Below are 14,015 nucleotides of genomic sequence, written 5' to 3' on the forward strand. Positions count from 1 at the left end.
CTGGTGTAGGCTACTGGCCTATGTCTGTCAGTGTTTGGGACAGGGATGGGGGTGAGGGGACAAGGAGGGATTGTGACAAAGAAAGCAATGCTTCCAGGGAGCCTCTAGCATGGTTTCTTATAACTAAGCCCTGCCACCCTTCCCCAGGCGCTGTTTCACCCCAACAGCGGGGCAGCTGGAGAGTACGGAGCCCTGCAGACCGTCCGCCTGGAGCGTTACAAGGCCTTCTACGTTACCGGTGAGTTAGGGGGGTGCCGGCCCACAGACCTGGACAGCGGCCCCTGCCCCTACCCCGGTCTGGACCCTCACTTAGGCCTCTAGGAATGAGTGTGGGTGGCCCTCAACACCTCTGACAGTGTGCCCTCCCTTCCCCCAAAGCCTGAGCCCAGCAGAAGGGCCCAGCACCCAAGGGCCCAGCACAGGCCCTCTGCACCCACACACAGCAAACAAGGTCTTCCTACTGTTAAATTTCCAACAAGCTCAGAGCTACTTCAGCACATTTGTACAGTTCCTTTTCACTTGGAGAACATCTCATTTGTTAACAAAATGCAACTGAGTAAATTTGGAGATCTAATTGGCCTTGTTAAGTGATTCATGAACTGGGCAGCAACCCATCTAGCAACTAGAAGGGCGCCTCTGGATGGGTGTAGAGAATGGGAAGTTTTATAGGCCGAAGGGTGTGGCAGGGGAGTTGTCAGAAAGAGAAAAGAAAGGATTATTTTTAAGGTAACCATCTTCATTTTGGGGGGAAGGGGTGGTGGGGGTTTTATCCTGCAGATTACCTCACTAGTATTGATCAGGAAATCCCAGACTGATTGGTTTCAAGTTGCGCACCCCAGAAAGGCTGGAACTGCAGATCGGTTAGTGAGTTTTGGGTTGGTGATGTGGCTCAGCTCAAGTGACTCCGCTTGGTCTGTTGTTTCTTTTATTTTTTCATTTCTTTCTTTTAACACATTTTACTGTTATACATCAGATGCCAGTTTGGATGAACATTAAATGGAAGCTTGGAGATATTTGAAAGTGTAATCTCCTTGACAATAGACTGTTTCAGAAAATAGAGTTTAGAGATCTGTTTAGCAAACCGACACACGTCTCTGCTCCGGGGTTCATTCGGCGACTGTCTTAAATGTACGTTGTAGAAACTGCGTTAGGATGGCACTCAGAATCTTCCAGTGGCTTCCTGCTGCCAGTCGCATTCAGACTCCCTGCACCCTGGGTCCCGCTCCCTTCCTAGTCTTCTCCAAGTGCCAGGGCCGTCTTCCGTAGCCTCCGTATTAAAATCAGCTTCTAAGGCCTCAGACCGAATGCCGCCTCGATCGTAAAACTCCCTCTCCTCTTCCCAGCTGTGCAGGATCTGGAGAAATTCGATACCGATCACATTCTGCCCTATGTCGAACTCAGAAAGACACCAGTTTTATTGGTTTCAGAGAAAGAGAGAGAAACATCAATGATGAGAGAGAGACACTGATCAGCTGCCCTACTGGGGGTCGAGCACAAAACCAGGGCATGTGCCCTGACCGGGAATCAAACCATCGCCTCTGGTTCATAGGTCAACGCTCAACCACTGAGCCACGCCGGCCAGGGCGATTTTTTTTTTTTTTTTAAATAAGTAAGTAACAAACAAAAAACCCACCCCTAACCAAAATCTGGGACCTGATGCGGATTCCAATTAGATTCAGTTATTTCATGTTGGAGCTTTCCAAAGGGTTATATAACACAGAACAGAAACGATTTTCCCTGAGTGTCGATAAGTGACCCCAAAGAGAATGTGGCATGAAAACAAAACAAGTTGTATGAGTTCATAGCTTGGAGGATATTGGACATGTCACAGCAGCCTTTGTTCCTCCAAACCCGAAAACGCAAACCAGTCGGGTGATGGCTCCGCTCTCAGATGGAAAGTTTCTAGATTGCAGTCCTTACATTACAGTATCTGAGAGGCATGGTTTCCCCAGGCTGAGTTAATTTCAGGGGGAATAGCCCTGCCAGAAAGCCCTCGGCACCACAACACTGGAATCACGAATGTTACCATGAAGCAACAGGACTGTTTACAATGATCACAGTCACACAAGAATGATAAGACCCAGGGGACCTCCGCGCTGAGGAGTCACGGCTCCCAGGAGAGTCGGGGTGGGGAGGGCTGAAATGTCAGCAGATGGGATGAAAGCGGGTAGGACGAGACGGGGCCGTGCTCCGATGCCTCCCCGCACCCCCTGAGAGTCTGCATCCCGGTTCCTTAAAGCTGGTTTTGGCATCTACTGCGTCCGATTAGAGAAAGATGCGTGTCCTCCTGCGACGAGGGTGTGATTTTTACGGTCGTGAGCGAGGAGTGGCCTTAAGAAGGCAACCCGTCTGTTTGGGTGTGTGGCCTAGAACTAAGGTGTCTCAACTGTTTTTTCCATTTTTTTCAAAAAGCAATCAAGGCCAACTTTACACACCGGGAAAGGCGCAGACATAAACGATGCAATTTGAGGGGTTTTTATTAACATGTGCACTTGTATACGTGCCCTCTTGATGCTGTGAAGTACACCGATTTTTAAATGTTGTCAGCTTGGCATTCCTGCATAAATTCCACTTAGTTGTGACTATATATATTTTATGGTATATATTGCTGGATTTGATTTGCTAAGGTTTTGTCTATGATTTTCCTGTGTCGGGGTTTGGTATGATGAGAGTTTTGCTGACCTCATAAAATAAGTCAGGAAGTGTTCCCTTCTCCTCTGTTTTCTGGAAGGGTCTGTGTAAGACTGGTATTATTTCTTTCATGTTTGATTAAATTTACCTGTGAAGCTATTTGGACCTAGAGGTTTCTTTCTTTCTTTTTTTTAAAAATCCTTACCCAAGGAATTTTTTCCCATCGCTTTTCCAGGGGGTGAGGGGGGAATCAGGCCTGCCACCGAGGTACATGCCCTTGACCAGGATCAAACCCGAAACCCTTCAGTCCACGGGCCGGCGCTCTAACCACTGAGCCAAACTGGCCAGGGTGAGACCTGGAGGTTGCTCGATGGAAAACTTCTTGATTATAAATTTAATCTCTTTCATAGATATAAGGCTATTCAGATTTTATATTTCTTCTTGTATCAGCTTTGGTAAGTTGTGTTTTTCAAATAATTTGTTCATTTCATCCGAGTTGTCAAATTCGTTGGCATAAATTTGTTCATAATATTTCCTCCGTGTCCCAGTTAACCTTTTTAACAAACCAACTTCTGGCTTTGTTGATTTCCTGTATTGTTTTCTGTGTCGCGATTTCTGCTTTTATTTCTATTCTTTCTTTCTTTTCTTATTTTGAGTTTAATTTACTCTCCTTACTCTAGTTTCCCAAAGTAGACAGAAAGATAATTAATTTTAAACCTGGTGTTCCCATTATGCATTTGTTACAGTTTTCGTGGTTGTCCCACAGTTCTTGGGTATTCTGTTCTGGTTTTTTCTCCCCCCCAGTGGGTTGTTGTTTTTTTTTTAATCTTTGCATTTCAATTCTGGAAGCTTCTTTTGCGATATCCTCAAGCTCGGAGTCTTTCCTCAGCCGTGTCCAGCCTAAGGAGCCATCAAGCCATTCTTCCTCTTTATTCCTGTTTACAGTGTTTCTGACCCCTCGCCTTTCCTTTTGACCCTTTCTTAGAATTTCCGTCTCAGAAATGACTGGCCCCGTGGAGCTGCTAACTCTCAGGCCTGTGCAGGCTGAGCCTCGGGCAACCGTCCGCTACAGGCGAGGTTCCCGCCCCGGGGCACTGCGCCCCCAAGCCGTCTGCCTTGGCACGGCGGAGCTCTCTGCCCTGGCACGGCGGAGCTCTCTGCCCTGGCACGGCGGAGCTCTCTGCCCTGGCACGGCGGAGCTCTCTGCCCTGGCACGGCGGAGCTCTCTGCCCTGGCACCGCGGTGCTCTCTGCCCTGGCACGGCGGTGCTCTCCTGATTCGCCTGCGTCTCCGATTTGGGGGCGTCGGTGTGCCCTGTGGCCTCGCTTCCCTGACAGGTCTGAGGAGGGCCGCTGCTTTCTCAGCTCGTTGAGCTTCTTGCTTGTCAGGGGGCAGCGGCGGCTTCTAGGCTCCTAGACGCTGGGCTAGAAGCTGGAAGTTGCCTGCTTGGCAGTGTTAAAGAAACTGGACCTTGTGGGTGACGCATCGTGAGGGTCTGACTTCTGTGACCTAAGGAGGTTGGTTTTGTTGACCTCTTGGCGGCGGGTGCCTCGCTCATCGCCCTGGACTGGTGGAGCCTACACTGCGGGAACCAGCTCCTGCGGACTCGGGCCTTAACTCAGGTGCAGGCCTCAGTCCTAGGACATGGTCTTTAACCCTAGCGTGAACCTTTCGGGTCTTCGGTGGAAAGCAGGACATGTTCATTAGGCCTCTCTCACTTAGTAGACCTCACGCTCTCGACTCCCTCCCCCGTGGTGAGCAGCACAGGAGTGCCCACCGAGCTCCTCGGGCTCGTAGCTGCCGCTAGGACCTGTGTCCCCTGCGCACGCACCGTTCAGGGCTCAGCCGCGGACGTGAAGGGGCTTTATGTGCAGACCCTGAGGCTCCCCTTGTTGGCTCCCTCCTGCCCAGGATTTTGCTCACCCGTTTTCGTCTGCCGTGGCGGCCCCGAACTCTGCCCCCGACACCTCAGGCCAAAGAGACCGCAGCTGCTCTGTGCGACCCAGACGGGGGTGGGGGGAGGTCTTCTCCGGGGGAAAAGCGTTTAAACTCAGACCCAGCCCAATGCGCCTTCCTCCTTTCAAAGACTGAATCCCTTTCGGTTTCTGCCCGCATTGGTTATTTCCCAGTGCCTTCCATTTCCCCTAATCCGTCGCCTAGGATGCATAATTGCTATCTATAGGAGGGTTTGCTATATGCCCCACTATTCCCTTAATGGGAAGTCTTTAATGTTTTAAGAGGAGTCCACCGCAACCTTCACTTGACTGACGGCCAAGCCTCACGAGACCGCTCTTTATGTCAGTGAGGAAGAGCTCGGTTCGACCCCAAACTCTAGGCCACGGCAGTAACTCCCGTACTCTTCCCAGTGACCTGGTTCTCAACCACGTGGGGGGGGGGGGGAAGACCACTGACGACGGCTCCCCACAGGCTCTTCGGTCTACCTGGTCTTGTCACTCGGTCACTTCAGGTTTCATCCCTGCCCTGATGGGACCGGCCTGAAAGCCACATGCCCAGGGGACGTGGCTCTGGCCCCCGTAGGCCAGCCTTCACGGAATCGCACTTTGGCGTGGTGCTCTCGTCTTGGTAATAAAGGGCATGATAGGAGGTCGTCGGCTGGACCGTCCTAACCGCGCAGCTGTGCTCCCCGTAGGAACGTATGAGGAGCCGTTGGAAGAAGTTCTCTCACCCGATGGTGCCAGAAAAAGCTCTGCTTGCCCCGAGCAATGGGATTGGAGTTTCTGACTTAGGAATGTTTGGCCGCTGAGAAGCTCGGAGTCAAAGGAGGTCTTTAGGAACTCCCGTGTTCCCCAGGGCTGTCCTTTGCCTCCGTTCCTTTTATTTATTCAATTGTATTCATTTATGTCGGATTCTTTACTTATTTTCATGGAAAAGGCAAACAAACAGAAAGTCATCTGAATCATTAGCAACCAAGGATGCTGCCCTCGTTCCAAACGTTTGTCCTCGCTCCTCTTTGGGGACTGCCTTAATAGCCAGACTAATTCATACAAGAATCTGCACTGCAACCCAGAGTGGAATTAGTCACCTTGTCCTCCTGCCTGAGGTGCGAAAAAATGGAATATATTTGCTCTTTAAGAAATCGATTTAAAAAGCAAATTTATTCCCAAAGGGCAGAGATGAAAGATATTTGAACGCATGTTCTGCTGGCTCTGAAGGCAGGTCCAAGGGGACGTTCCAGGCCATTCTGGACAACAGGAGCCCCGTGGAATGGGGGCGGGTTCTCGAGGTCATTCCTGGGACAGGGGAGCCATCATTTGAATGGTCGAAGCGTTGGTGTGTCTGAGTGAATTTACGCTCAGTCACAGGTCTCCCCTCTCACACCGGGGGGCCAGCGTTGGGCTTGACAGGGTATTTGTCGTCGCCCTCTCTCCAGGCGGAGCCCAAGCCTGCGACGGGGGTGTGGGGCCCGAGCGGCATCACGAGCCCCCCCTCATTTTTAACCTGGAAGACGATGTTGCGGAAGCCGCGCCTCTGGAGCCGGGGAGCGCCGAGTACCGGAGCGTGCTGCCCGAGGTCAGGGGGGCCCTCGCCGACGTCCTTCACGACATTGCCGGTGACAGCGTCTCCAGGGCGGACTACACGCGGGACCCGGCGGCGGTGCCCTGCTGCAACCCCCACCAAACTGCGTGCCGCTGCCAGGCCGCCCGGCGGGCCGCCGCGCCCGCGAGCGGTGACCTCGGGGAGTGACGCGGGAAGGCCCGTGTCGCCCTCTTCCTAGCGACGGACGCTGTAGAAATTAGCCTCGGAATTCTGTCCGGAAGCCGCCCCTTCTGCGTGCTGACTTGGGAGGGCAGCGGCCAAGAGGCGTCCCGGGAGGCGCTCGGCTCCCAGCCGGCCCAGGCCCAAGCCCGCTTTGGAACCCGGCCGCTCCTTGCGGCCTCGCGAGCGGACCTTGAGGATTCCGTAAGGCAGACGGGAGATGCCGGGCGCGCTCCCTGGCACTTGAAGCAGGCCCTCAGTATGTTTTCAGCATCTTATTTTTATTTTTATGCACCCATTTTAAATAGAGATTTGTGCCAACTGGTATCTAGAGCAGCGCTTCTCCATTTTTTTGTTGTGGGTGTTAATCTTCGCCCGAGGATATTTTTTCTATTGATGTTTAGAGAAAGTGGAAGGGAGGAAAGGAGGGAGGGAGGGAGAGAGGGAGAGAAACAAACATCCATGTGAGAGACACACATCGATTGGGTGCCTCACGCACGCACCCGACCAGGGCTGGGGATCGAACCTGCAACTCAGGTATGTGCCCTTGACCGGGAATCGAACACGTGACCCTTTGGTCTGCAGGCTGACGCTCTAACCACTGCACCACACCAGCCTGGGCTCCATCTTTCATATTCATACGAATCACCTGGGGGCTTGTGACAGAACCGATTCCCACCCGGTAGGTCTGGGTTGGGCCCGAGCTCCTCCATCTCTAGGCCGCCCCCGGGGGATGCTTGAGTGGCTCGGATGTTGACTAGACGACGTCAGGTGCTTCCAGGTCTCGGAGCAGAAGAGCCACAGGTACGTCCGTGGCCCTCCCCCCTCCCCACCCCTTTTAAAGGTCAAATAGGAGTCCTTCCTGCTTCCTAAAACTTCGAAGAAATAAACTGTCAGAGCCTCAAACATGCATTGCCACAATTTTATTATTATTAGTGTCCTAAATGGGACTCGAAGGTAGGACGTGATGTATTCCAATCACTGCAAAAACACCCTTCGCCTGGCTAAAATAGTCTCTTCTCTACTATGTAATATACAAGAAATACAATTCGAAGACATTTTCCTATACATACATTTTTTTTACACAGCATACATTGAAAAAGGATGCCCTTTTAATACAAAATTACGGTTATAGACCAATATGGTTATTAGTACTGACGTTATGGCTGTAACATAGTTTCACTAGCAGGATGCATATACCGTGTCTCCCATTCCCCCCGGCGGCCGGGGCGGGGAGGGCGTGGTGAGCAGCGAGCCAGGTCCCGTGGCTCGAGCAGGCGGCACCCGGGGTTCCTGCCCCCCATCCTGCTCCCACAATCGCACGCCATTCTTCCACCTTCCTTGTTCTCTCCACAACCACCTGACAGGGGGTGTCCTGCTTTCTGAGGCGCGCTTCTCAGGACTGCTTCGCTTTGCCCTTCTGGCTCCCGCGGCACAAGATTATCTACCGAAATCAAAACAGAAGGGCCTTACTCTCCCCAGGAAGAGGCGGTTAAGCTGCATCATCCACAGGTCTGTGCCCGGGAGGGGTCGGCAGGGGGCGCTGGGCACACACGGCCGCAGGAATGCACTCGTCTCATGCAGGTGTGGACGAGCGTGGCACAGTTTCAGGAGATATTGACTATAAAATATTTGTATGTGTACTGATATGTATATGTGGGTTCTTAAAACAGGATCATCTTGTAAACACAGACTGCTACATCACTACTAAAAAGTCAGCCAATACCCTTGGCCCCAGGCCCCTGGCTCTTGCTCACAAGAGTGAGACTAGTGTCAGAAAACACGCGGACTTGTAAAGGTTGGCTTGTTACCAACACAGAAGCTGCCCGCCTTCCTGAATACTGACTGCATCTCTCTGAGGTACCAGAGACGATCCAGTCTCTTCTCTTTCGTTATTCTAGGGGCAAAGAAAATCCCAAGGAGATAAGAGTCATCATATCCAGGGATGTGTATTTTTTTTTTTTTTTAAAAGACCACTGGTGATGACCCGTGTTCTTAAGGCAAAGGCCCCAGAGCCTCTCAGGAAAGTATCCGGGGAAACCCACGGTCATGTCTATAGAAGCAATTTTAAATTCTGGGATTCTTTCACAGTCCTGGGTTTTTAAGGAATGTGGGTAGAGATGTGGATTCTGGACAGATATGTCTATAGCAAACACAGAATAATAAAGGCAGAGAGAGGAAGCTGTCTAGAATCTCCAGTTGGATGTTAATGCTGGTAAGGGCGTGACTGAGATGGTCCTTGTTGGGAGAGCATCCCGGTAGCACTCATGTCTCTGGTCCTCGTGCAGTGAGATGGAGAAACCTGCCTGCCACGGTGTCAGAGTCTCATGGGAGCAGGGCCCTCTTCTGTCGTCTGCAGGTGCGAGGCCGGGCTGGGGTCTGGCGCCCTCGTGACGCCTGCCCCCGGCTCTGCCCACAGGCTGCCTGACCCTTGCTGGGGGCTGACAACCGCTCTAGGGAACCTCACTCGGTGACCTCACAGCCAAGGAAGGTTTCCTTATATATGAATAAAAACCCCGGACATAAACCAACTCTCAGCCCTTTGGTCCTCAAGAAGGAGAGCTTCCTGGCAGCGCACAGGCCAACAGGCCTCGGCGCTAGTTCTTAAGCATCTCCAATTTTTTTTTCATTCCAAACAAATGCTCTACACCGCATGCCTATTACTTTATACAGGTTTTCTTTGGCAAGGGACCACCTCCTGCATGCTAGTATCTGAAACACCTGGATCTTATAAATTTAAGAGGTTAGGTAAGGTCTACTCTGATTACAGTTAAGAATTTAATAACCTTTTGTAGCTGTCACAGACTTTTACTAAAGTCACAGAAAGGGAACCTAACAGTTGCCTTTATCCCCAACTGCATCTGACTTGCTCTGGTTCCTGGAAGATGCAACTTCAGGTAAATAACCACCAACTTTTGGGTGACAGAAAAACTCCCTTTACGGTTGGCTCGGGCAAGAGAACCCAAAGGCAAAACAGCTGGTACATCGGGAGGCAGCCAGCCAACAGAGGTTTTTAAATGTGTAATTAGTATTTTTAAGAACCACTGCTTTCCACCCCCTTGTTGGCAATGTATTTGGCGATCTGCCTACCAAAAGCCAGAGTGTAAATCTGTAATCCATGGAGTCTCTATGGGAGCTCCCACAGCCCTCCAGTCATGTGCAAGGGCCCCACGATACCTTTTTTTTTTAAGCTGACTGTGCTTACTAGGTTGTCCTGTGGATCTATACAAGCAAAAAGCCAGACTTGCAAGCCATCCTTCTGCAAACGGAATCGCAACTGATACAAAGTACCGGTCAGGGGAAAACATTAGACACCAGGACCTAACAACCTGGAAGCAGCACCCAATGGCCATGGCTCTGCCTCCAGGAGGGCCACTCGGTTGACTCTCCGAGTCTCAGCCCAAACACTGCTTCTGTCTTCAAATGATTTCAGGTTGACTATCTTGGCTGTTCTCTAACTGCAGCTCACAAAAGGCGTCTCTACGTTGCCCTAAATGGAAGCTTGAAGAATCGGAAGCTAAGGCAGCCACAAGCAGCTACCCGGGGAGAGAATCTTCAGTTCAGACAGGGATGCTGGAAGAAGCCAAGCCCAGCCCCCAGCCAGCCCGGGGCCCTCGCTGCCAGCCAGCCGAAGCAGGAGGCCGGGACACCCAGCTGGAGCTGCCCAGGGGAGCCCTCCACACGGCCGTTAGCTAACAAGGGCTGTAGCTGCTGCAGAGGCTGGGGTCTGCCCTGTCAGAGCCGGACGGGCTGAGGGTCCTGCTCGCCCGCAGAGCGCACCTGCCCAGCCCTGTTAGATGACTTCTTTAGTCCAAACACGGCGGCGTTCTGCAAAAGCACCCTTAGGAACCTCACGAAAATAAGAGTGTGCCCAGGCAAAAGTCCCTACCCTAGAAGCAGCCAAGATAGTGCTATGGAAGCAAAGTCAAGGGCTCCAGGCCCCGGAAGGAGGCGAGCGAGGCCCCTGAGACTCCCTGGATTAGTATCCGTTACTCTAATGCTGTTGTGTTGAGAGCGACCCCTAGTGGCTAGTCTGTGGAATTGGCAGCGAACAGCGCGGTAAACACTGTGGCCTTCTGAGTGTCAGGGAGGGGGACCAGTTGTCCTAACTAGACGGCGGGAAAGGGCCTTGGCCTCCTGCACGTGGCAGAGGTTTCCCTCGAAGCACACAGACTGAGCCGCTCTTTTAAGGGTTCCTAATGCTCACAGGAGGGAATTCATTCTCATCGTCGAGACACACTGGTCCCGTGGCAAACTCGTGTTCAGGAATAACCTCTCCGCGGAGCGCCCCGCCGTCCTCGGAGTACCCTGGAAGCCAAGAAGGGGGCGTGAGAGAGGCCACAGGGTCCCTTCCTGTGCCACAACCCCGGGGCAGGACCTCAGAAAAAGGGAGGATCCGGGGAAACCACGAGGCCACCTTTGCCCTTGAGTGAGTCCAAATTCCCACCATTGATGCCTCCGAGGGGCGGATGAGCTGCTCTTACCCACCCTCCACCCAGGTGCCTAGAACTTTCCACTAGTTTGCAAATTCTCAGCGGCGGAGCGTTAACTTGTTAGGGAACTGGGCCTGTGGTGGGGTGCCTGCCAGGGTCAGGGTCAGGGACCTGCATTTAGAGGCTGGTCCTGTGGCCCGTGCGGTTCCCTCCCCACGTAACAGTGGAGGGGAGGAGAGGGGCACTGTCAGCATGTGCCCCACGTCAGCTCACCTGGCACAGTGGAGGCAGAACACGCGCTTGGTCTGGCTACAGTTGCCGCGTAGGACTGAGGTAATGAAGGTCCGAGGTCATTTTCTTGAGTCTCGCCCACCGTTCCTGAGCCAAGCAACCTACAAGCAGCAGTGCAGAGGGACGGGAAGAGTGGTCAGCGCGTGTTCAGGGCGCCCGGGAGGAGCGGCGCTGGGGGCTCAGGCTCGGCCACTGGTTTCCAGGGGAGCCCTCTCAGCGCCCTGCGGGGTCGGTGTGGACCGAGGGACCTCTATGGCCAGGGTCAGCCCCACGACTTCACAGTGACCCCTCTTATATTTAATAAGGGAAGGTTGGCGCTTGGCTTTTCAAGGTTCACTCGGGCAAGGGCGCCAAGACGGGCTTGCCAGGGCGCTCCATGGGGGAGGGGCAGTGGCAGTGGCAGCTCGGTGTCGTGTCCACCGCAGGGAGAGGCCATCCTGGACTGGATCACAGAAGTCAGGAGAGCTTCTCAGCTCTGCCCAGTAAATGTTTCTGAGCAGCCGTCATGCCCGAGGAGGAAGACGTTTTGCTTTGCGTTCACCCTGACCTTTCCCCAGAAGCCTACAGCATGGTGAGGGGGCCTAACACTGAGCCCCACTCAAGGCGGGTGCCCCCTAGAGGTTTGCCACAGAGATGGCTGGTAAACAAAGAAAAGAGCACTGAAGCTTGTCACTGTTCTTGGCCAAATGGCAACTCGACACAACCAGCTGTTGAAAGGCTATCTTTAAAAAAAACCAACAAAACTTTTTTCTTGATTTTAGCGAGAGAGGAAGGGAGAGAGAGAGAAACATCAGTGTGAAAGAGAAACACTGATCAGTTGCCTCCCACATGCACCCCGACAGGGATCAAACCCGCAACCTAGGTATGTGCCTTGACTGGGAATCGAACCAGTGACCTTTCAGTGCACAGGACAACGCTCAGCCAGCTGAGCCACACCAGCCAGGGCGTGAAAGGCTGTCTTTTTGAAAACTTGCAACTCCACCTGTGGGTCTTGATTAAGACGCACTCTCCTCCATCCTGAGGGTCCAGGTTGTAGATGTACAGGTGTCCGTCAGACGATGCCACTAACAGCCTCGGCAGCTTCTGGATCCTAAGAGCCAAGCAAGACACGTGCTGTGACTATGACAGAGGTGGGTCCCGGCCCAGCTTCAGATGACAGAGCCTCACTCCCCCGATGGTCACCTACTTCTGCAGCCCACTGGCCCCAGGTTCTGGGTGTCTGGCTACTTCTTTGCATTCTGACCTCGCGATCTACCTCGAGGATTAATTGTCTTTGAAAGTAACTGTGTGGAAGAGACAAAATGACACGTGTACATACGATCACTCGATGAAGAGCTACTGCCACCAAAAACATGAGCTCGCCTGAGCCTGAGTGGGGCATCATCTCTATCTTATCTCTGCCTTCAACAGGGACAAAAAGGAAAAAAGTGGAAAACTCTCTCGCCATCTTTGCTGGCTAGTGTTGTGAAATTTTAAAAATGTTTAACTTCTTTACACTCCTTAGGTAAAACGTCTGTCAATCCCACAGGTGTCTGAACCTAGACAGCGGGACGGGAGCCTTTTTACGTAATTATGTAAAAACAGACATTGTTTTTGGGACAGTGTCACCATAAGCTGAAGGTGCAAATTCCCACGCCAGCCTCCAGCTGCCCTGAGAACATCTACCATAGCCGGGCAGGAAACACAGCTGGTGGAGACTGCAGGGTTTTGGCTTTGCTCACCCTGCCTCTCGGCTGTCTTTTTTTTTCTTCTGTGCGTGTGTTTGGGGAGTCTGTGCTTTGGGGAAATGCACGTGTAGCAGTGTCGAGAGAGGGTGGGACGTACGTGGAGAGGGTGCAGATGTTCCTCTGTCCAGAGAAGTTCAGGCGCCCGGTGGCGAAGGCCCTGTCCTGATTCATCATGTCGGACACCTGGGCGGGGAGGTAGTTGGAAGCAGCCATGAACATCTTTCCCATGTAGCCGCTCCAGGTCGAAGGCTCTTCTGGTCGGCTGGGGGAGCAACGCACAGGCTAGGGTGAGCCTGAGCTGCAGGCATCAGCGTCCACGAGGTAACACACACCCTGACGCTGTGAGCTGCAGGCACCAGTGTCCACGAGGTAACCCCCACACCCCAATGCTGTGAGCTGCAGGCACCAGCATCCATGGGGTAACCCCCACACCCCAACACTGTGAGTTGCAGGCACCAGATCCTCGAGGTAACACCCACACCCTGATGCTGTGAGCGGCAGGCACCAGATCCACGGGATAACCCCCACACCCCGACACTGTGAGCTGCGGGCACCGCAAGAGGAAGAAACTGCCTCAGCCTGGTGTCCTGCCCACCTAGAACGGCTCGGGACACACTGTCCTGGCATGCAGGAAGGGCAGCAAGGGCCCGTGTGTCCAGAAGAGCCATTACAGAGCTCTTAAGAGGTTCCCAGTGTTACACTTTCCTCCATTAAACAGGTCGTATCTGATGATTAGTCTGATTTCCAGGTTTCTAACAGGGCCAGGGGAGAGTATGGGATGGAATTGCTATCTGAACTCTGTGAAATTAAGGCTCAAGCCTGCCCTGCGTTCGGAGAAGAACAGACCTGGCTCAGTGTGAGGCCTCCGAGCCAGACGGAGTGGGAAGCAAACCTCTGGGCACGACCCTTGGGCGGTGTTTGGTTACAGTCCCAAAGGACCAGCTACGGGGGGATTCATTATGGTGGAGATGGTTCAGAGGGACCTGGTGTGCCCCCTGCAGCCATCCAGCTTCATCCCGGGGCCTCTGCCACAGGGGGACTGCGCTGTTGCTGAGACCTGAGTGTGGATGGGACACACACACCTGCCTGCCTCCCAGGAATATTGTAGGGACCAAGGGTGGAAGTGTGACGATGCTCCACGGACTGAGAGATGCTCTGTCCGTGTAGCAAGCACCCTTACTGCTGACTCCACGGCCTGGTTTCTGAGTGTGAGCTA

General features: G+C 53.0%; 2 protein-coding genes across 2 annotated transcripts in view; one reads left to right on the plus strand and one right to left on the minus strand.

The window, feature by feature from the left end:
* ARSG (arylsulfatase G) overlaps window positions 1-6,413 on the plus strand; it is a 44,984-nt gene extending 38,571 nt beyond the window's left edge. Inside the window, exons 10-11 of the mRNA XM_016201478.2 lie at window positions 148-238; window positions 6,023-6,413. Coding sequence (XP_016056964.2) covers window positions 148-238; window positions 6,023-6,336 — 405 coding nt within the window. The 3' untranslated portion in view covers window positions 6,337-6,413. The remainder of the gene's footprint in view (window positions 1-147; window positions 239-6,022) is intronic.
* Window positions 6,414-7,256: 843 nt separating this feature from the next.
* WIPI1 (WD repeat domain, phosphoinositide interacting 1) overlaps window positions 7,257-14,015 on the minus strand; it is a 28,919-nt gene continuing 22,160 nt past the window's right edge. The window contains exons 9-13 of the mRNA XM_087826321.1: window positions 12,897-13,061; window positions 12,055-12,162; window positions 11,055-11,173; window positions 10,556-10,656; window positions 7,257-7,792 (exon numbers count right to left, since the gene is read on the minus strand). Of these exons, the coding sequence (XP_087682447.1) occupies window positions 7,745-7,792; window positions 10,556-10,656; window positions 11,055-11,173; window positions 12,055-12,162; window positions 12,897-13,061 (541 nt within the window). The 3' untranslated portion in view covers window positions 7,257-7,744. The remainder of the gene's footprint in view (window positions 7,793-10,555; window positions 10,657-11,054; window positions 11,174-12,054; window positions 12,163-12,896; window positions 13,062-14,015) is intronic.

This window comes from Miniopterus natalensis, chromosome 17, assembly GCF_054644295.1.
Source record: "Miniopterus natalensis isolate mMinNat1 chromosome 17, mMinNat1.hap1, whole genome shotgun sequence".
Classification (NCBI taxonomy): domain Eukaryota; kingdom Metazoa; phylum Chordata; class Mammalia; order Chiroptera; family Miniopteridae; genus Miniopterus; species Miniopterus natalensis.